This window comes from Periplaneta americana, chromosome 13, assembly GCF_040183065.1.
Source record: "Periplaneta americana isolate PAMFEO1 chromosome 13, P.americana_PAMFEO1_priV1, whole genome shotgun sequence".
Lineage (NCBI taxonomy): Eukaryota > Metazoa > Arthropoda > Insecta > Blattodea > Blattidae > Periplaneta > Periplaneta americana.
In genome coordinates, this window is record NC_091129.1 from 43,117,999 (window position 1) to 43,141,981 (window position 23,983).

General features: G+C 34.5%; 1 protein-coding gene across 1 annotated transcript in view; it reads left to right on the top strand.

Moving 5' to 3' along the window:
* The first annotated feature begins 643 nt into the window (after window positions 1-643).
* LOC138711827 (uncharacterized) overlaps window positions 644-23,983 on the top strand; it is a 66,938-nt gene continuing 43,598 nt past the window's right edge. The window contains exon 1 of the mRNA XM_069843087.1: window positions 644-835. Within this exon, the coding sequence (XP_069699188.1) occupies window positions 778-835 (58 nt within the window). The 5' untranslated portion in view covers window positions 644-777. The remainder of the gene's footprint in view (window positions 836-23,983) is intronic.

Genomic DNA, 23,983 nt, shown 5'->3' on the forward strand with positions numbered 1-23,983 from the left:
TCAACCAGTATAAGAACAATAGCAAATATAAAAATGACAGAAATACAGGAACAATATACAATTAACAATAACAATGACGATGATGATGACGATGACGGAGGCGGACGGAAGCGGAGGCGTAGGAGTTTAGTCAAATATAATTTTATGAATTACAGTAATATAGATCGAAGTAATTATTAAACTAATAAAGAAAATTTATATATTAAAAATAAAAATCATATATCAGAAAAATTATATTTTAAGAATGCTCAGCAGTCTAGCTGACAACCGGGTTTTGAAATATTAGTAAATGTCTGACAGCCCCTTAAGATATGAGGTAGGGAGTTCCAATGACGAGAAATTGAAACGGTGAATGATGAAGAGTATCGGGAAGTGTTATGATGAGGTATATTCAATGTATCGATGATCTGAGATCGAGTATTTAGGTTATGGTTGGAGTATAAATACACAAGAGAGACGACAGATAACTTGGGTTTGAGGTGCGCAGAATTTGAAATAGAAGAGAATATTATGGTGCATTTCAACGTGTAAGCCATGTTGTACTTCAAAGCTTAACTTTAGCAAACAATAGCAAAGATACGTAACATTTTTGCGATAGAGAAGTAAAGGCCACTTTCAGTTTGTGAAGCGGAACACCGATAAGACTTAGTCATCACCACTCTGACGTCGCAACAGACAGTTGAAATGCAGAAGTAACGCAAAACATCATTATGGCTTGTAAAACATATTTGTGCATTGTAGGACTCTGCAACCTATAGATCTTAATAGACATTGAAAATGGATTTGGTTAAGCTCTGTATTGTTGCATTATTTGGTTTATTCCTTCTTAATCCAGGTAAGCAGATATTATTTTTTAATTTATGTTCTAAACATTTCAACCTGTAAGAAAGCAGTGTCACGAAATCAGCATGGCAACTTATGATTTTTGAATGTATTCGTTCTTGAAGGACGAAATTGAAGGGTTCAGAGCCATATTGGGCCAAACGCCATTTATTAAAAAAAGGAGAAAAGAAAGGTTAAAGTTACTGAATAAGAGAGTTTAATGAAGATTGACATATCATTTAGTTTTAATATGCATATTTCTTGCTATATGTTTCGTGAAGTTATGGTATTCACTTAATTTTAACCATTGTTTTCTCCGTTTTTAAAATATGGCGCTTGGCCCACTATGGCTCTGAACCCTTCATATAACTGTACGACTCTTCAGCGTTCAGGCAGGGATGTAGAAAGTGTTGCAATAAAGAAGGGACTGTAGTTCTAGGGGAAATCACGATAACATAAAATGATACAATTTATGTTATAAGTGCCTGAGATACGCCATGCACAGTATAATCATCAGAAGTAAATAAATTGTAATGAATTTATATAGCAATATCTTAAACAAACAAAGACATAAGGGACACGCATTATTTGAAAATTTAAATATTTGTGATATGCAGAGTGGCCCACTTAACTCTTTCACCTCCAATAGCGTGTGAAATATTTCAGATATACACAAATCGACATTATTACAAGTTAAATTACATCTAAGGGGACATAATGATTCAAATGATTCATGTAATGTATTTTTTGTACATGAAATAGTTTTCAAGATATTAGAGTCAACTTTCTTTTTCTATATATAAACCATCTATGTATTGTATTGCAAACGTTGCGTTAGCTCAGTCTAATAACAACTGATTACTTTAGAGACTGAATGTCTCTAAACATAAGAGTAAACATAAACAATGTCTGACGCATACTTCTATATGTCTACTTAATAATGTTGATGTAATTGAAGATCGAACACCCCACAGTACTGTACACTACCCAATACAACCCTTATTCTTCAGTTCTGTATTGAACGATGATACATTGGCGAGAAATGTGATTGCACACCGGAGATTTTTTTTAGAATAATTGTTTATTATTTATTGTACACTACTTTTATGTCTCCTTCACTATGTGCAACATTTCCATAGTATTAAAATGTACAGCACATTGTGATTGTGATTTAATTGACGCATAACTCAAACCAGTATTGTTCTCCCTCTGTTAGATCCTTGGTCAGACATTGCTTATGTTTCTTCTTACCGGTGACATTCAAACAGACAGTAAAGTAGTCAGTTGTTATTAGAGGCAACGCAATATTTGCAATACAAAATATAGTTGGTGTGCATTTAGAAAAAGAAAGTTGATTCTAATATCTTGAAAATTATGTCATGTACAAAAAAATATATTACGTTTATCAGATGCGGAGACTATGAGAAAGGCAGAAAATAGGAAAGATTAGAGAATGCTAACTTTGCAATGAAAGACTGTCCATGGGCAGAACACTTATGTATGTATGAATTAAGTTATTTTTACGACGCTTATGTTATTTAGCGTCTGAATGAGATGAAGGTGATAATGCCGGTCAAATGAGTCCGGGGTCCAGCATCGAAAGTTACCTAGCATTTGCTCATATTGGGATGAGAGGAAATACTGGAAAAAACCTCAACCAGGTAACTTGCCCCGATCGAGAATCGAACACGAGCCACCTGGTTTCGCGGCCAGACGCGCTAACCGTTACTCCAAAGGTGTGGACATGTATGTATGTATGTATGTATGTATGTATGTATGTATGTATGTATGTATGTATGTATGTATGTATGTATGTATTATTAACTAATTTTTACTATTTTGGCAAATAAGTGCAATGGATTTAGAATCTTTGAATGTAGATTTATTCTATAGACAGTATTTATGTTTAAGGAAGTTTTTGGTTTATTTATTATTTTTGTTTTATTAGTTATTTTTGTTATAGTTGGGGTTGCTTTTTTAACTTTGGTTTTTTTCTAATTTCAAATATCTGCTGATGTAAAGTACACGTTCTTTTTGCGATAAATAAGAAAATATATTTTATTTTATTAAAAACTCAAAAATAATGAATAGCAGGATAAAAAGTTAACACGGAGAAAGTGTGTGTAGTTAATAAGTATAAGAATATTATATTGTTTTTGTTTTTTGGTCACAGTGCACTGTCATTCACTGCATTACCTGAGGAGATACCCACTCCACCCCTCTCCCTGCAATAGCGGCGTGCAGGTTGAATTTCTATTACGTCACAATTTCCTGGTGTTTGGCAACCACTGCAATAACCGCAAACTGTCACTCATCTGATCTCGAATGCTTGGAATCCTCGGCCCTTCGGGCTTCGGTCTCCCAAACTGCATTCTCGACAAGATAAGATTCACTTACAGTTCTCCGAAAGTAATATGCTGTAAATTTATGGTTGTTGGAAGATCAAAGTTAGACTTAATTATATTTGCGGTTATACAGTAATAACTTATAATGAACTAGGTACTTTAACTATCCCGCTCCATAGCGTCGTAGTAGTCTAAGACATCATGCTTAAAAATCGTGTTGCGGAATGATAGTTGATTCGAGTAGTCAAGGAAAACAAATTTTCTCATGACATTTCTAGATCGGCATCCACTCAGCATCGCGATGAATTTGGGGGACTACGATAGGTAGCGAAATCCGGTTTTGGAAACCAGGCTGGAGGATATGGTCGTGCCAACTACACGATACCTCCATTCAGATTGGGTGATCGCTAACCTGTTCTGAGTCATGTGAATTGAGACCAGCTGGCGGTTGGCTGACCTTGTCTCTTCCTGAGATATCGGTCATGAATTTTATTCGTTAATTTTGTTGTTATTTTTAACTAGTGACTGTATGTAAGAAGTTTCCTTCATTAATTGTTATTTATTGAATCCCATAATTTATTACAATTCAGAATTCGTAATAACGACTCCAATTTGTTTGTTTGTGTCAAATTATTATTAAGGGCAAGGAGGTCATGGAATTCTAAATTGCTTGTCTAGAAAAAACAATTGCGAACCATCTTCGATAGGACAATTAATGTGGTAAAGTAAAATCGTGTAAACTGAGTGAACCGTAAGTAATATCATTAATTTTGGGGGATTATTCTTTGACATATCTCGAACAAAACGTTGAATTGCTTCCTTTTCGAGGTACAAAGAATAACCCCCTGAAATAATAATTAATGACAATGCTTACTCTTCACGCTATGTTGTGACATGACTATTGTTGGTTGAAATTAAACAGATTCGTACATTTAACTGGTGGACTGGTACGTGGTAGGTAATAACACGAGAAGTATATCTAGGTACCGATGAAAATTCGATTGGTATTTATTAGCAATATTTTACTAATAAAAATGTTGACTAATGAAAGCATAATTATTTACTTATTAACTTATTTTATATTTATTTATTTATTTATTTATTTATTTGTTTGTTTGTTTGCTCAACATTTGAATGTAGCCTAATAATTCGATGACATGGCCTTCGCTCGTGCAATATATTCACGGGCTTGCATTATTTTGAAAATAGCTGTAGAAATTATGAATAATGAAACTTCAAAATTGCAGATCATGCTATTGAATTTATTCAGAACTAAATGCTTTATTTATTAACAGTATGGGATCAAATTTATTACTTGATATATCGTGAATGTGTTTATTTACACTGCAAGTGGGCAAGCACCCGGTGGCACTGGTATACACAATATAAACAATACACAATAAAATTACAATACACAATACAATTATACAATACAAATAAAATTATACAATACACAATACAATTATATACACAATACAATAAGAATACACAATACAATTGAACACAATAATTACAATTAATAATAATACATAAAATAACCTAATTACCAAGTGAACCTAAATTTACAATACAACCTACATATGTATAGGCCCTACATAAGCTCCACATTGGTACTGATAATAGTCTTTCACTTTACTTCATCTCACTCACTGTAGTGGCACTATGACGCATTTCACTGACACTTTAGGACACATTTCACTGACACTATAGAACATATTTCATTTACTCTATAAATTATCACTGATCGGAACTATTCACTGCACTGTAAAACCATAACTTCACTGACTCACCACGCTTTACTGATACAACAGCTCAAATAAGAAAAATAATTACACCCTTATGCATACTTATAAACAGAACTACATTTAAGCTAAACATTTCTAGTCTAAGACCCTCTTACACGCTATTTTTAAATAATTTACAATTCAAACCAAGGGAGTAACTCGTCAGGCTAAATAAATACATGTCACCTTAAAAAATTAAATGTTAAATGTCACCTTAATTTTAATTTGTACTTTATACACAACTTTTTAAGTTATTCTTGAATCTCCTTAAGGAAGGACAGCCTTCAAAAACCGCTGCAAGTAGGTCATTCCAAACATTTATAGTTCTATTTTAAAAAATGAGAACTTACCTACATCCATTTTCTGTTTCCTACATTTTATTTTAAAATCATGATCGTTCCTACTATAGTACTTTGGCTTTTCTGACAGAGCCGTTATGTCTACCCATGCTTTCTGACCTAGATGTGCTCTATACAATGATGTTATTCTAGTTTTCCTACATCTGTTTTCCAAAGTTTCCCATTTAAGTTCTTTTATCGTATCGTTTCCATATTCTCTTCTACCTTTAACAAATTTAGCTGCCCTATACTGGATTCTTTCTAAGGAATTTACCTGATATATTCTATAGGGATCCCAACATGTAATCGTAACTTCTTACCTAAGAGAAATAAAAAAATCCCTAACAACTTCTATACTTCTTCTTCTGATTTTGGTGTTAAATTATCGGATGATTCCGACTGCCGCAAGATAAATTCCTACCTGTTTTAAAGCGTCCGACTGCGCGCGGCGGTCAGTTTTGGGTATAGGTCAACTGCGCGTGGCGATTATTCCTGCATTTTCTTTCCAATTTTTTGGAGATTTATGACCGGTTTTTCCAAGTATTGTTAGAAAATTTAACGACTGTTAAACTCTAAACAGTTTGTTAATTAATAAAATTGTATGTTTTCAACATCAATTTGTTTTAACAGATTGTTAACAGTTTGTTAATTTTAAATGTAGAATTTCAGGCAGTTAACTCGTTTAACAGTTAGTTAAATATGGCCGATGTCTTCACAGCTGTTCGAACAGAAGTTGCGAAATTAATATTTTCTGTCTCTCTGTAGGGAATGTTTAGCATATGACTGGTAATATAACATTTAAAAATACTTTGGACTGTTTAAACACATCAGTGCTATTTTATTTCTTTCGTATTTCGTATCCATAATAGCAATGAGGAAATATAACCTTACTTTGTAATTATTATTCAGCACGTCACCTACAACTTTCATTTGTCAACTGTTTGTTTATGGAGCGTGGCCTACTATAACAGGTTGTCATTTTATGCAAGTTTCATGACTCACTGTATAATATAGAATTTAGAGATTAATTTTAGACAATCAAAAATTGTCTTACATGTGTAGAATCATTATCAACTGCTGTTGAATAGTCAAAATAGCGCTAACAGACGTTATAGTTAAGTATTGGTTATCTTAAACAAAATTATATTGAACAAATGGAAAATATATTAACAAAGCGTTAAAAATAAACAGACTGTTAATTTAACATTCGTTAAGCAATATTAAACATTACTTGGACAAACTGGCCATTAGGCTAGCATTCATAGAGAGTCCTATGTACCATTCATAGGTAAGGTTTAAAATGCAGTGTCATATGCATATCAAAATTAGTATAGTTTGTTAAGAAGTTAAAATATGCATACCCGTATTAGAACAGGGAATGTGTCAAGAAGTTAAAATTATTAAATTAATTTAAATTATTTATTTTCACAAACACTCTTAAGCAAATTCAATCGTGAGATAATTCCTTGCGTGTATTTTAAAATTAATTCCTCTATGTACTGCCTACGCTTTTCGTAGGCACATTTAGATTTGTAAGTACCAGTATCATTCATTCTGATGTAAGTGGTTTCCTGCGTTTCAATGATAGCGTCAAGAAAGTTGTGTGTGTGTGTGTGTGTGTGTTTGCACTGTTAAAGTTAATCCGAAACCCCAGTGGAATGCCGCACAAGCATTGGTTGTTCTTTCTGATGTGATCTCAGGCTCCAAAATTTCTGTAGGAAACGCAGAATCACAATCTATTTACTACTAATGCTGCCACGAGAGAGACTTGCTAGTCTTTGACGTATTTGCGGTACACAAGCTCGCTCGCAGTTGGCCTGTTTACACTTCAGTAGCTGGCGCGCAGTTGGACAAAAATTGACCCTTTCGCTCGCAGTCGGTACCCCCCCCCCCCAATTATTACAATCGGTTTGGCCTCCATGGCGTTCTGTGGAATATGACTCAAAATCTGAAAATAGTCCTTTTGAGCAAATTCACAAAACGACCTAAGTTTCTCGATATTCTTACATGACGACGAGAAGTTGGAATGTATTTTCAAGACTAATGCCTCAACAACATACTTAAGGAATTTAGAACCAAATTTAGTACAATTATGCAGTACATGGCAACAAGAAGTAGCCTTTACTACATTACGATTTTTGTCTTTCATTTTTCTGAACACTTAATAAAATTGTATTTACCATAGATGACATAGGTATGCATTGCCAATCGAATAAGCTATGATGTTACTTGAACTAAATCCATTTTCTGCAAACATTGATATAATTTTATTTGAAATATCCTCAACACTCTCATTACTGTTTTCATAGAAGTCTGCAATATCGCTACATTTTCCATGTTTTACACAAAAATGTGTCACCACTAATGGGAAATGCTTCTTGTTACTTTTATTTCACTCATCTGAACTAATGAGAATAGGGTATTTTTTAAGTCCTTCAGAAACCTTTCCTATGAGAATGGTAAAAACGAGCTTGTAACTAGGTTTCAGCTCAGCTTATTTTTTTCGCTACTGAAGGGCCATTGAAAACGCGAAAGTAAATTCATTACCACAATCTTGTGAATTGTAGGAGTGGTGATGTTTCTCACCATGAAATGTTAAAGCCAACTCAGTTGCTGTAACTGTATCATGTTTAACTGAATATTGAGGGGGCATAAATTTCAGAATAGAATTATTCATACTTTGTACTCTGTTAATGTTCTTTGTCCGTCTCTGATTCCAAATGCTTATTAACAGTTTTAACGCCATCATACTTTACTGTACATGAAACACTGAATACTTTACACCTGCAATAAAGTTCATCTTCTCCTTTTTCTAGCCAGTCCTTTTACTTATAATTTGTCAACCATTCATCACGAAAAGAACAAAGTATCTTTTTGCCGAATTCATATTGAACATAACAGAATACTAAGAAACACTAGCACAAATTCCCATACTTCACATAACAGGCTACACTACACTGTACTATAAAACTGTTAAGAATTGACTTGTGAAGGATCAAGGAAGTGATTATGGAGCTTTAAATTTGAAATTGTTACGTATTCATGTTTTGTTAAAACACTGCTAACAAAATTTTATTAATGACAAAAGTTAATTGAAAATGGTTGATTGAAGTCATATTTCAGAAATAATATATTATCATCATATCAAAATTATCTGCTTTAATTTTCTATTCCTGTCATCTTTCATTGTTGCTGATTGTTGGCGTAGTGTGAGAGTAATGTCTGATTGGCGGAAAGAGAAGCGCGCTGGAACTTCCATACTACACAGACAGTCACTTTTATGGCCAGTTTGTCCAAGTAATGTTTAATTTTGCTTAACAAATGTTAAATTAACAGTCTGTTTATTTTTAAAGCTTTGTTAATGTATTTTCCATTTGTTCAACATAATTTTGTTTAAGATAACCAACACTTAACTATAACGTCTGTTAGCACTAATTTAACTACTCATAAGCAGTTGGTAATGATTCTACACATGTAAGACAATTTTTGATTGTCTAAAATTAATCTTTAAATTCTATATTATACAGTGAGTCATGAAACTTGCATAAAATGACAACCTGTTATAGTAGGCCACGCTCCATAAACAAACAGTTGACAAATGAAAGTTGTAGGTGACGTGCTGAATAATAATTACAAAGTAAGGTTATATTTCCTCATTGCTATTATGGATACGAAATACGAAAGAAACAAAATAACACTGATATATTTAAACAGTCCAAAGTATTTTTTTAAATGTTATATTACCAGTCATACGCTAAACGTTCCCTACAGAGAGACACAAAATATTAATTTCGCGACAGCTGTGGAGACATCGGCCATATTTAACTAACTGTTAAACGAGTTAACTGCCCGAAATCCTACATAATTAACAAACTGTTAACAATCTGTTAAACCAAACTGGTGTTGAAAACATACAATTTTATTAATTAACAAACTGTTTAGAGTTTAACAGTCGTTAAATTTTCTAACAATACTTGGAAAAACCGGCCAACAATTTTATCAATTAACAAACTGTTTAGAGTTTAACAGTCGTTCAATTTTCTAATAATACTTGGAAAAAGCGGCCATTAAAGTTACATACTAGCGTTATTGTAAGCCTAAGACAGATGCTCACTTTTTAATAGTTATTTGATGGACAGTGAATATTCACTATAACATTGCTAATTATTAACATTTGAAACGCATTTTCACCGCGAAAAAATTTCCTGTTGGCCGGAAATGAATTTGTAAAACCGAGCACTCCGTTCGGCGCACAGAGATCTGGCAACCCTATTATTCAGATTATTTGTTTCTATGTGAAGCCATTTTACTTGCAGAAATTTACAAAATCGTAAGAAATTCACTCATTTTCGTAAGCTTCCTACTCTTCGCTGCACTTGAGAAATTTGTATCAAATATGATGAATTTATACATTCCTATATTGAGATTAGTTTGTGAGTACTAATAATATAAAATAGTTAGTAGTAATAACATAATCACTTTCGTTTGAGAAACCTGCAGCAGGACAATCGTAACACACCGCTTTCTACATATAAATGGAAGGTATCACCAAACGAGTCAGACCTTGAAATTTTTCACAGAGATTGAGCATTGGATGCCATGTGAGCAGTACAATTGAAAAAATTTCAGTGTGGATGGAGTTACTGTAGGCCTAATGTATACTTAGTTAAATAACACCAACATTTGAGAGGTTCGGTGCACGAGGGAGCTATGTTAGAAATTTCAAAGATGTTACGAGATCTCATGTGTTTTTAGTAGTACCTACGATCTGTTGTTCTTTCCCTAAACTATGGAAATGTGGCATTGCGCCAGCCAAAGTTAAAGCAGTCTGACAAATTCTAGGATGTGGCCATCCTCGTAAAAGTCTTATTATTCTCCCTTTGTAGTTGTTGTGGGATAGCTCAGTGCACCCCTCAATTATTCGTAACTGAATTAGAAAATGCATTAAGTCTTGAAATATAATACGAAAAAATGAAGATAATTCTTATGTTAAACGTGGTAATTTAATATTATTTTGAATTACTGTTTTCCGAAATGTAAAGTACAACGAGTCCGTATAGGCCAGTTTCTGCAGGATGCTATTCCAATTCGCTGCGGGTTAAAGCAAGAAGACGAACTATCACCTTTAATTTGTAACTTTGCTCAAGAACAGTGGCCGGCAGAAGCTGCAGTTATGACGTAAGAGCCAGTCAGGACTCAAGAGCTTGGAAGAGCGAGCAGTTCAGTCGTATTACTGTTAATACGCACCAGCGCAGTGGCGTCGGTGCAGCAGTGATACTACAGTTCTTGGAGATAACTTGATGGAATCACATTCCTGTATTTTGCTAGGGAATAACTCCTCTGCGGTCATGATGGCAACATTATTGTCAAATTCCCCGTCATTAAAAGAACGCATGTTCTTTCCAATGGCTAGTGAAATCCTATATCTTAAGCCTTAAGCTTACCATTGATTCACTGACAGTGTGTTCCCTAGCTTCTCTTAACAATAATTTATCTTTTCAATTTCTGCACTAGTACTTGCCGATCTTCTCCCCCATATTTGTCATAATCATTCGTGTGGCATACAGAATAATGGCGTTGTATATTGAACTTCTTTACATGCTTAAACAGCTTGCCACAAATCAAACACTTCGCTATTCCTCCATACTCCATAACACAGTTTGATCTCAACAAAGTACAGTACTTAGCTTGGGCACGGTAGTGACACAAAGTGATGGTGTGTTTCAAAAATTGAAATATACTTTGCATACTACTCACCAAGGTAGGGCCTAGATAGTTCAATCTGTGTATTGTGTAGAAAAATGACTGTTAAAAACAGTTGAACTGTTTTCAAGTTTCCGAGTAGACAAAGTGTTGTAGTACTGCTTAAATTATTTATTTCTATATTTGTATATTTATAGCAGTCTCGGAGCCTCATTTATATAATGCGAACGCTTCTGCAAGTGGCTGTATTATGATTATTATAAGTATATTAAATTTGATTACAAACCGAAATATTTTGTTACATTGATTTATCAGGGTTGTACAGTTTTGTTTTCGTACAAATGTATTGTAATTGTGTTGTTCCCATACTATCTCAGACGAATGGATCGCGCTCTGTCAGTGCATAGGCGCCGTACCACCACTGTTCAGTTGAACCTTCTCTCCACGCTGTGCTCAGTATGTAGATTTTTTCGAGCAAAGAGCATGGCGGCTCCGTGGTATGACGTCACAGAGCACGGAACATGCCGGTCACTGCTCTAGAATATGCCATTAGATAAGTCCAGGATAACAGAGAGAGTTTGGAATTCAACGAGTTACATCAGCTGCTTGTCTATGCGGATGACGTGGATATGTTAGGAGAAAATCCACACAATTAGGGAAAACACGGGAATTTTACTGGAAGCAAGTAAAGAGATAGGTTTGGAAGTAAATTCCGAAACGACAAAGTAGGCCTATATGATTATGTCTACTGACCAGAATATTGTAAGGAATGAAAATATAAATATCGGAAATTTATCCTTTTGCAGAGGTAGAAAATTTCAAATATCTTGGAGCAACAATAACTAATAATAATAATAATAATAATAATAATAATAATAATAATATTATTATTATTATTATTATTATTAAGTTAACAATATTTATTTATACTGGTAGAGTTAAGGCCATAGGACCCTGTCTTACATCCCACCAGAACACAATGATATTCGAAAGGAAATTAAACTCAGAATAAATATGGAAAATGCGTGTTATTATTCGGTTGAGGAAATTTAATCATACAGTCTGCTTTCAAAAAAGCTGAAAGTTAGGATTTATAAAACAGTTGTATTACCGATTGTTTTGTAAGTTTATGAAACTTGGACTCTCACTTTCAGAGAGGAACAGAGGTTAATGGTGTTTGAGAATAAGGTGCTTAGGAAAATATTTTGGGCTAAGAGGGATGGAATTACAGGAGAATGGAGAAAGTTTCACAACACAGAACTCCTCGTATTGTATTCTTCACCTGACATAATTAAGAACATTAAACCCAGACGTTTGAGATGAACAGGGCATGTAGCACGTATGGCGAATCCAGAAATACATATAGAGTGTTAGTTGGGAGGACGAGACGTAGATGGGAGGATATTAAAATAGATTTGAGGGAGGTGGGATATGACTGTAGATTCTGGATTAATCTTGCTCAGGATAGGGACCGATGGCGGGCTTATGTAAGAGCGGCAATAAGCCTCCGGGTTCCTTAAAAATCAAAAGTACTACTCGAGACAAATAGGAATACCTCAGTTCTCCGAGGGCGCCACTATCATGTTTATAAGCGTGTTAGGCGGAACGGAGAGTAGAGGTAAAGAGAGAGAGCATGTACAGTAGTCGCAAAAAAAAAACCGGACTGACCCTTGTAGCTGATTTCAGAGCCTTGCTCACTCTAGAGCACGATGGACTGGTAATTAAGACTTTCATGCTTTGAATCCTGCCTGGAAAGGAAACTTTTTTTTTTGTTCCTTATTCAAACTTATTCCCAATACTTTTCTATTGGAGCGATAGTTTACTACTTAATTAACTTATTATTCACAGATCATGAAGTTTACCAGCAATCGAAAAGTATTGGGAATACATTTGAAAAGGAACAAAAAAAAGTTTCCTTCCCAGGCAGGATTCGAACCACCAGTCTATCGTGCTCTGGAGTGAACTAGGCTCTGAAATCAGCTACAAGGGTCGGTCCGGTTTTTTTTTTTTTTTTTGCCACTATTGTACACAACCTGCAAAGATGCAGTAGCCTATCTATCCGAGACGCGTATGAATAACTCGGAGCGTGAACTTAAATCGAATATACAATCATAGCACAGAAGAGAGCAGGGAGAAGATACTACATACTACTACATGGCAAAATGTTATCCATAGCTGGGGAAATGCGCTATGTTATTGGCATACATTTCGTGTCCGAAAAGATAGCTTTCTCGCATTCTTTTGCTATGTTTCTCACCGATTTTTCACTCTTCCCCTATGTTTTCGCTGTTCTTTCCACAGCTCTTTTCAGAGGAGTAGCTAGATAACTCTCTTTCCTTCTTTACAGAATTTAAATACATTATATTGTATCTTTCTACTTTGCGAACGTATTTCCCCGTGGTTACATCCTACGCGGAGTTTCCTTGTTTCAAAATTAGACACAATGTTATCACTACGTATAAAATACTTCCGAAACAGCATTGCCAGCCATACGATATGGATCGTACATGTGCAAGAATTTGGTATAATGTACGATCGTGCGATACGCGGATGGTGCGTAAAGTGTAGAACCCTATCGACAAAGAAGGTAAAATATGTCAAATGGAGAGGTTTTTAAATATTTATTGGAATGAAATTATATATATACATTCCTCCAGTATTACGAGTAGGCTATATTTCATTTATACATTTATAGTATTTTCTGCATGTAGCATTTCTGTGTTACAATTACTGTAGAAGTAGACTGTCGCAAAATATTTTTCTATAAACATTGCTCTCCTATGTCTCCAAGTCCAGATGATATGACAAGTTGATTTTGGTAAACATTATTATAGCGACAAGAAATCACGTAATGACCATTACTTGTAGCTATTAAAAAATGATGTTGACAAACATTCCTTTCTTTATTTCCAAATATCTCAGAGAAATGGTCTTTCCAATCCTCTCAATAGTCTAAACATAATAATTAATGTAGCCACGTAAGCATGTAATAACTAATACGTCTGTTGTAATGTTTTGAGAACCCCATAATAGAAAAAGGAAGTAAACATATTCAATATATGGGCTTATTTTGTACATACAAGGGAACAAGGAACAGCCTGTTATATAACAGGTACTTGCTTGTGCTAGTCGTGTTTCGTGGTAGTGTATGGGAAGTAAGAAATCAAATGTTATTGTTATAGGTTCTAACGTGAAATAGTCGCAATTGAATCAGGAGATAGTCATAGTGGCCCTAGTAGGTCCTACTCCCAAAAAATCTACGTCCAGTGTATCTAAATATACAGGACTGAAAGAAAATTGTAGAAAATTATGGTAAACAATTCGTTAAATTTTAAGCTTGGTTTTGCTCTGATGAAATAAATTGTAAAAGAGCTAGATGTAGGTTCCGGCTCTCCTCTCCCTGCTGTTGTTGATCTTTCTGAAGATCCTCCCAAGGTACGGAGACAACAAAGTGTTTAAAAATCATTTTATTTGCTGATATTTAATTTTTAACAATTATGTCCTTATAAGAATTTCAAAAAATCGTTTAAATAAAACACTGTTGAGGGAGTTTAGAAAAAATAATCAAAATAGGGCTATTTTATATGTAGTATACGATCCTCCAACCAAACGTACGATAACTGGGAACCAATTGTGTAATCCAGTCAAGTCTGTTCCGAAGTAACTTCCTTTCCGCACAGTGATAGAGGAGCGACTAATTACATCAATATTTGCTGTAGAGCAGTGATGTCATAGCAAGCGCATTTTTCTGACCTTGATGTCGTGCGCGGGCATCAAGCGCTAAGTATGGAAAGAGGAAGGGTTGTGTATATGAATAAGCAGCCTGTTGGATTAAGAAAACAGTGGTGCACAAACTTCAAACGGAACGTGAAATTTGATTTCGTTATTTTTATATGGCTTCTTTCTGTTTCATATTATCTATATTGTCTATAAAACAAAAGTACTAATACCAATTTCTTAATATTGCAGTTATATTTTAAATGTTAATAACATAATAAAGAGTTAAGAAGTGATATTCGCATAAATTCCATAGTGGTACAACTATACTGTACTAAATGGATGTAACACATCATTCATAAAGAAAGTGATAACCCAAAAAAAAAAAAAAAAAAAAAAAAGAGATTGCATATGACATAATAAGTTGGAATTGATATTGATGGTATCTTTAGCCTTATAAAAGTAATCAATAAACTAATCAAAACAATATGACAGTACAAAGCAAAGTTACCTAGGTACTATATATGTTTTTTAAGTGTAAATAATATTCCATAACAAAACTCTTATTGCATTATGCTTTTAAGGTGATATTGGTGAGCAACTTCCTATCATCAGAAAATTAAATTATTTTCTCGAAATGTGCTGAAGATATAGTGCGGACATTTTTACAACACATGGGCACGTATCTTTTGCTTATGATGTAGCAGTAGTTGCTTTGTTAATTCATTTCCTTACAAACAATTTCCATGCGAATATTTTCAAAATTTTCAATACACTATTTTCAGTAATACGTATTTACGGTATATTAGATTTACGAAAACATTCTGTAAGGCTACTAAATAAATAGGCCTATAACTGAAAATTTCACTTTTCTATAAAAAGAGTTGAGAAAATATTTCTTTTGAATGAAAAATCAAACTTGTGAAAAATGAGCATTAAAATTAAAACTTACATTCTTATAATGCACTTATACTTCTCACACAAATCTAAAAATTAACATGGACATAATTTTAATAAGTTCTCTTGCCTTTATCTTTTGAATCAGTGCTAGCCATCCCTAAATATAGCTCGACCAAGCTGCATATACTACCTCTTTCGTCTGTCTCTTTCCTTTCCGCTGTAAAGCGCTCAGACTCTCCTGAGCTCTAAAGCGCGCGCTTGCTCCTATGGGCATCAATTGACATGACTACTGTAGAGTGTACTCCCGATATCGCAGCGCAATTGAGTTGGTTTAGAAACAAGCCGCCGGTAAAGATAGCTGTCCCGAGTAGTAAATAAGTAAGGTAACAATTTTATTTGTTTTTTGATTTAATAATTTCTTGCAGAATACAATGCTGGTGCAAAGATTGATTTTGTTTCAAATTCTGGCACGTAAAGGGGAGGTGTCCATTTTTGTATCTATTAGTCCCCCTGCGTGGGAGGACATTGACTGAGACTGTTCTCGTACACGTATCTTTCAGATTGACCCATTGTACTACCCGGGGTGCAATGGTGTGCATGCCATAAAGTTCCCCGAGCTACAGATACCCTGCGCACTGCCTCCGAACTCCCCTACAACCTACATGATCCCTTTTATTTTCCACATAGATCTCAACGCGAGTTACCATGATTCCAGTGGAAATCCCATGGTACATAGCACTACCATCAATAACGAATGTTCACACATCCACGGCGTCAAATTTCGATGACGGCTCGCATCCCACTCTTCATCGAATCCCGAAAGCTAGGAAAGAAACGGAGATGATGATGAAAGAGAGGATGGCGAAATGATTCCGAGGTCCAACGCCGAAATTTACCAAGCAATTCTGCTTCAGTTGGTTGAGGGAAAATCTCGTGGAAAAATCTCAAACAGGTCAATTGTCTTGCCCAGGATTTGAACTCAGGCTCACTCGTCTCAAGCTCAGAATGGTTAACTTCTACCTCACAGCGGTGAACAATTTGAAATTGGCTTTCTCGTCATTTTGCTTGATATCTCAAAGTTATTATGTGCTCAGAAAATATTTTTTGCGTTTTTTACGGAAGTAATTCTACTAACACCTTTAATTCGAGAAAAATTCTTTCCGGCACCGGAAATCGAACCCGGGACCTCTCAGCTCTGCGCGCTGAGCACTCTTTTCAACTGAGCTATGCCGGGACACAATCCACGGTGCCGGTTGAACCTTCTCATTGTAATGTTTACGGCCTACTACCTGCATTTTAGACATATATAAACCATATATGCAGGAGGGCATATTTAAATGTCTTTATGGCCATATTCAACAACAGTTTGGGAAAACTGTTAACATTTAATATATCACGTATTCATTATATGAGGTTTCGCTATCCTCATTGAATATTAACACGACTACTATGAAATAGTCAATGTGTATTATCACCATTAATTCGAGAAAAATTCGTTCCGGCACCGGAAGCTGAGAGGTCCCGGGTTCGATTCCCGGTGTCGAAAAGAATTTTTCTCGAATTAAAGGTAATAATACACATTGACTACTTCATAGTAGTCGTGTTAATATTCAATGAGGATGGCGAGACCTCATATAATGAATATGTGATGTAATTCTACTAACGTTACAGAACGTGATGCTTTGTAATGCTTTTGAGTAAATATAAGGTAATTCAAAAGTAAGTTCCCATTTTGGAATGGTAATGGGTTTGTGAAATTTTTAGAGTCCACAAAAATAAAAGCACCAATTTGTTCGTAAAGAAATATAAATGTATAATTGTGTTCGGATTATCTTCTGCCCATATCCTGCAATTATGAGTGTTAACACGTCCCTTTAATTTAAAATGTGCCCCATCTGCCCGTTTCTCAATCGATGTAACGTTCGATATCTTCTCAATGCATATGCATATTGTCTACTGCATTCATAATAGGCTAAAGCTAGGATTTATATGTAGTATGAGTTAAGAATGACGCCGAGTATAGTTGAGTCGATGTGATGCCGATTAAGAAGGTTTTAAGCCTGGTTGACAAGAATCGAAATGCAGGAAAAGTCACAATGACTAGACAATGCAGCTTTAAAACCCCTGCTGTTTTGTAAGTGGTGGTTAAGAGGATTTAAGACCTTAGCGCTAACTAATGGAAGTACTGAATGACAAGAATGGCCAGTATGAGAAGTGGGGGGCATGGCTTGCATGTTTGTAAACTATACCGACTAAAAATATTAGCTATTACTACATACGAATCCTAGCTCTAGAATAGCACTGAAGGAGACCAATTCGAACTCGTAAAGGTAAAACCATTGTACGAATTATAAAAATTACCCTCCTACAAATGCCGTCTGTATTCTGAACAACAATTATTGTTTGTACAAGCGTGACACAGTTACCATAGCAACGAAACACGGATCGATAAAAAAAAGCCCCACATCTTCTAAACAGTAATGGTACCTTATATGAAACCAAACTGCTGATATGTACAGAAGATACAGCTGTTTCAAAATGGAGAGTCCACTGCAAGAATGATGGATGTCACTTTCTTGTCGAAAATGAACTACGACTGTCAATGCATAGATTAAGACATACAGAATGTACATAGAAAGTTACATGGCATTAACACTGATAGTAATTGTCCAGGAATGATCGGAAAATCACAGATAAGCTTTAAGCGCTAAGCATTTCAAACTTTCAAATTGCTTCTCCTGCAAAATGTATTCCAAATAACATACATCATTTTTGCAGTGGACTCTTCAAATGGGAGGTTACTTTTGAATAACCTTATATATTTTAAGTCCTATAAGTATTTGAAAGCAGTAACGTCGCACTCATATATATATATATATATATATATATATATATATATATATATATATATATAACTTTTTTCTCATCATTCACCTAAGCGTCCCTATTTGGGAGTTACAGATCGAAATCTTAGGCGTTCCCCTTAATGCACTATGCAAAGTTGCAATGTTTTTCGTTCAGGAGCTTACTTTGTTCTTTGTAAGTTTTCATCTTGTCGGTTTGTTCAATACATTTTTATTTAATCCTTTTGTACTTTTATGCACTCTATTTTTCCTAATTATTTATTTGTCATTATTTTACCTCATTTCGTCGAATGCTCTGTGCTATGTACTGTATTAAAATAATACAACATTATGAGTTATAAATGGTTTCTTCAATTACCCTAAATAGTTTTGAACGCTGATCAGAAATTTAGCTAACTTAATCTTCTTGATTATTTGCATCATCCTGGTTGCTGTTGCGAACTTTCAAATGGTGGAAACTACTCTGAGATACATTTTGATATTTATGTCCCTTTGATATTGAACGTAGTTTTTTTACGAGTCGCTCAAATCGTTCCGTCATGGTCATGTATCTCTTTAAAACAAGATATCTCTTTCTCAACTGACCGCCTCTGATTTCGAAAACTTCATCTTCCTTCTCCTGCTGTATTTGCTTTATTTCTTCAAGGAATTTCTATATATTCGAACAGTGAGTGAATATTATCATCTTACTCAACTTGAAATGGAAATCTTCAACCTCGTTATTTTGTTCCTTTTCTTCATGTTAGTAAGAATTAATACAGTATATCATTTCACAATGGCAGAGCGAGTATGAAAGTTACTGTACGTTGCCGATCTTATGCTCAGTGTTGTCAATTCATTGGTTTTCCCGCTATATCTAGCGTTTTTCAATGTTACTTTAGCGGGTAAAATTTATGAAATTGGTATCGCTCATATAGGGATTTAGCGATTTTTTAACACTCACAGCAGTAAAACAATCTTATCTTTACATTGACATATAGCTATTTAACGGTTTCTGCACTGTATCTTAGCGAGATTATAAGAATCGAGTTGGTAAAACTGCTTGTGCTGATCTTAAACGGTTATAATAATTATGGGATTTTCAAATATAAAGCAAGATCGATTACGGCTTCTTCTAATTCATCCATTAACCTTTCAACTAATAGATAGTGGGCAATACAATAACATACATTAGAATTCAGGATTACTGGTAATGTGCTGTTCTCTTCCACAACCAGGGTGCGAATTAAGATTTCTGATGATAGAATCCTAGACACAGAATACCATACCTAACATTGTTATTATCCTAATGCGATATGGCTCAACGCTTGGTCGCAGATCATAATAATAATTATATCCATGACCAGCTTAAAAAATAAGAAGTGTAATTCTAAGTCATTGATTTTTGTCAGCTTGCCGGTGATGATAATACATTAATATTATTTTCTTTGCTTACTTTGTACTTTATAAAGTATACTCATATTAAAACAATTATATTTTGTGAGGGGGGGATAGAAGTTATCCCTGGAAGGGATGTTAATATGAATTTATGAGAGGGGATAACTTCTCAAAAGGGGAGAAATACCCCCGTTAATTTGCACCCTATCCACAGCAATGAAAACTGAATGTGAATTATGCAAACATAATAATAGTGTAGAAAGGAAAACAAGAGTACAGCAGAAACAGCCTCAAAACCACTCGAACTAGTATACGGCGTTTCAATTTCTGTCTTCAGAGTTGAAATTCAACAATAAAACTTATCTTTCCAATTAACAGTCTAATACTGTATTTGCTTGTTTAATTTACGACTATGTGTGTCCTCTTCTACCATACAGTGGGAAGATCTCAGTTTTCAAATATTAAACGGAAAAATACGAAGGAATCTTTTTGACGTTGGTGAGAATTATGCCGAGTTAACATAGTGCATCGCTTTAATAACAGGTGTATTGACATCCACGCAATGTTACAGTTGGCACCTAATTTACATATCTTAGAACTAATTAGCTACTTATATATTATTTGCTGCAAAACGTTAGCTACAAGCACTGTTTCGATTGATTAATCTAATGTTTCCAACGATAATAATTTTTCATTTCAAGGGTTAGGGAAATGCCTATTATTCCTTCACTTTTTACCTCAGATCCACCCTTGTTTAGAAGTCCGATATCTCTTTTTCATTGGGGCTTATTTTTTATTATCATTCTGGGTAGTTTTTCAGAACACATAAGGTTAAAATAACATATATTATATTCCTTTACGTTTTTATTAAGATTGTGTAAATTATTCTCTTTTTGGTCTCTTTTCGTACGCCTGCAACTCTTCTCAGAAATCTAATTTTTTTTAATTAGTACATTTAATTTATTCTCCTAATTAGTCTATTAATCCATCAGTCACTGATACAAATAAGCGCAGATACTGTCACTGTTTCGCAAAATTTGCTGTATGTTTTATTCTCCTTATGTTTTAATATCCCGTTTATCTTGTTGCACAATCAATTCGTTGATATTAATTTGTTACGTTTGTCTCGTACGTGTCGATCTCGAAGGAAACGTATCCGAGCCTAAGTTGTTAATGCACGAGACTTGTTCCATTCGTGTATTGTTAATAAATAATATTGAGCGTGCAGGACATTTTCCATAATGTGCCATCACTTTTATTTTGTTACTGGCACTTTTATTTAAATATAATTGTGTCTTTAATTGTTGACGTTTATGCACACCTTTTTGCAAATCGTCTTCATCATGCAGTATTATTGTTATAACATCTGCATTCATAATAATTAATATTTAGCTGGTGTTTCTTGTTTACCTGTATGCAGAGTTTATTGTTTTTGTCCTTTTATTTAAGGTCATCAATATAGTTATTGACAAGATACATCCTTATTTTACTTCTCGATTTATCTTACTTTCTGCTTTCATTGACCCTGTATTTCTCTCAATAATGTTTAGTACCTTTTCGATGTAATTTATAGTTACATGAGATTCTAAATTAACATATTGTTCAAGAGCAGGACAATTACGATTATTAAATAATTATAATATTAAAGAATAAGGACACTTATATAAATAACTTTCACTTTTCCTTTAATTCCTTCTCGTATTTATACTACTTGAAGTTGTGATGTCCTGATGTTGTTAACTGTAATTACTGATTTATCAATAAAAATTAAGTATAAAGTTTTAAGTATCGCGCATGGCAAAACAGAAGTAGTAACTTACGATTAACCGATTCCGTACTTCATAAAGAATTTCCCGCAAGAAAATAACCTCAATAATTTAAGGAAAATAGGAAGATTGCGATTGCGAAATTCGTCTCCAACTGCGACATGTTTTTGTGCCAAAGAAAAGGGGGGTAATATTTTCGTCAAGAGTGTATGAAAAATCTATTGTATGTTTTGTTATGGAAAAGACTGTACACCAACCACAATTAACCATCCCACTTATGCAGACTTAGGACTACCTAACTCATTAAATAGCCAGAATGCTATATTACGTGCTCAATGGACGTGAAAATATGCGTACGTCAAGGCAGCACGCTAGGAAGAAAGAAAAAATGCAGATGACACAAAACTTCAATATCAATAAAACGAGATGTGTACAATTTTGGTACTTGACGCCGTCTTCGAGTACGAAATAGCTGACCAGAATAAATCAAGGAGGAAAACAAAACGTGAAGCAGATACAAAATACTGCGGACAGAGGATTAAGGAAACAGCTGGAAGTGTCTGAAATCAGGAGCGTAGACAAGACTAATGGAGGAAATGAAAGAGAAGACATGATAAAAATGAGCGAAGGAATGAAGCGACTATCAATATTAGTGATAGGAGTACAGAATAGGTGAGGCTTTTGAGAGGCTATTAAATGGCGTAATGTAGAACAGAATAGTGAGGAGGATGGAATTGGCGAGGAAGAAGAGTGATAAAGAGTGAGTGTAAGAAAGTTAGCGTTGGCAAAGTGATAGAATAGGAATAGAGAAGAAAGTATTAAGTGTAAGAAGATAGTATAAGAGTGTAGTAAGATAGACATATAGGGGAGAGACGGGTAGTATCGGACATCGGGTAATATCGGACAGTGCGTTTCTTTCATCTACCACCATATGGTAGTACCTGAATGACATTGTTACGTTTCGCTATGCGACATCACAGACACGTAGCCATGTCAATCAGGTACTATCATCGTGTGGTAGATGAAAGAAACTCACTGTCAGATATTACCAGATGTCCGATACTATTCGACTCTCCCCTAAATAATGAATAAAAGAAAATTAAAGTGAAAAAAAGCATCTGGACAAATGTGAAGTGGAAGAGAGAGAAATTGGAAGTGTAATTAAGTGAATTAAATATGTCACATTTTTCAGTGTTGTGGGTTGAGAGTAGTACTATAACTATAACTAGACCATAACTGTAGGAGTATTATAGAAATAAATATATGGAAAGAGGTAATGAAATAAGCAATGTTAGAGTGAAGCATAGAGAAAGAGATAAATACACACAGGGTAGAATATTAAAAAAAAAGTGATGTAAGTGTTGTAAAATAGAGATAAGGGAAATGTAAACAATTAATTCAGGAAAAATAGCTGGTAAAGAATGATTAAGGATAGGTAGATTTGAGAGTAGAGGAAAAAAAAATAATGTGAATTTTTAAGGAAAGGAATATGCGATATTTAATAGGAAAGTGGGAAATGAGAGAGAACAGAAGAGGAAAGATAGGGAATGATATATAGCAATTCAGTTAAAACAGAAGAAGAAGAATAGAAAGTAATTTTTTAATTTTTTCTTTAAGTTTGTCCAAACATAATTTTCAGAAAATGCTCTTTTATACATTGCCCTTACCAATAAACTCTTTTCCCCTGGACATTGTCTAGTCATTGCAATGCATCTTCCATAATTTTCACTGACTTCCACAAAGGCTGTTCTATTTCTTGAAGTCAAGTGACCATTTCTTGTAGGAAATCCAACTCAGTTGCAATGAAAGTTACATCATTTTTCACCTCCGAAAATCCCACAAGTTTCGTATCTGCTGTGATCGATCATGCTTCATCCTCCAGAGCGCTGATCACCTTTCACCCGTGAAATTTCAAGCATAGTAAACAAATGCTGAAATCTATTTTCCCCATTTTGTTGGTAGGCTTGGGAGGCAGAGCTATACCTGGAGTAACGTTTTTAAATGTCTGAATTTGTGACGGGATTTCAGATAGATTTTCTTAATACTGGAAACCAATTTCTCTACATCTGGAAACAAGCATCGTACATCGTCTGAAGAATTTCGTGGGCTACGCAGGTCACATAAACCATGTTTGGAAATAATAGCCTACTTTTAGAGTTTTTCCAGATTGAGATTCAGATCTTATTATTATTTTTCATTTTCACTTGAAGAACTTTCATTAAAGAATCGTAACACTCATTAAATAAATTTTTCGCGAAGTTAACTCACTAGGTACAGATTCGTTAGTATGCTTCTCCTAAACTTGTATTAAAGTATGATTTTTGTTCTTTCATAAAGGGATTTCGGCATCCACAATAGCTTCAGACA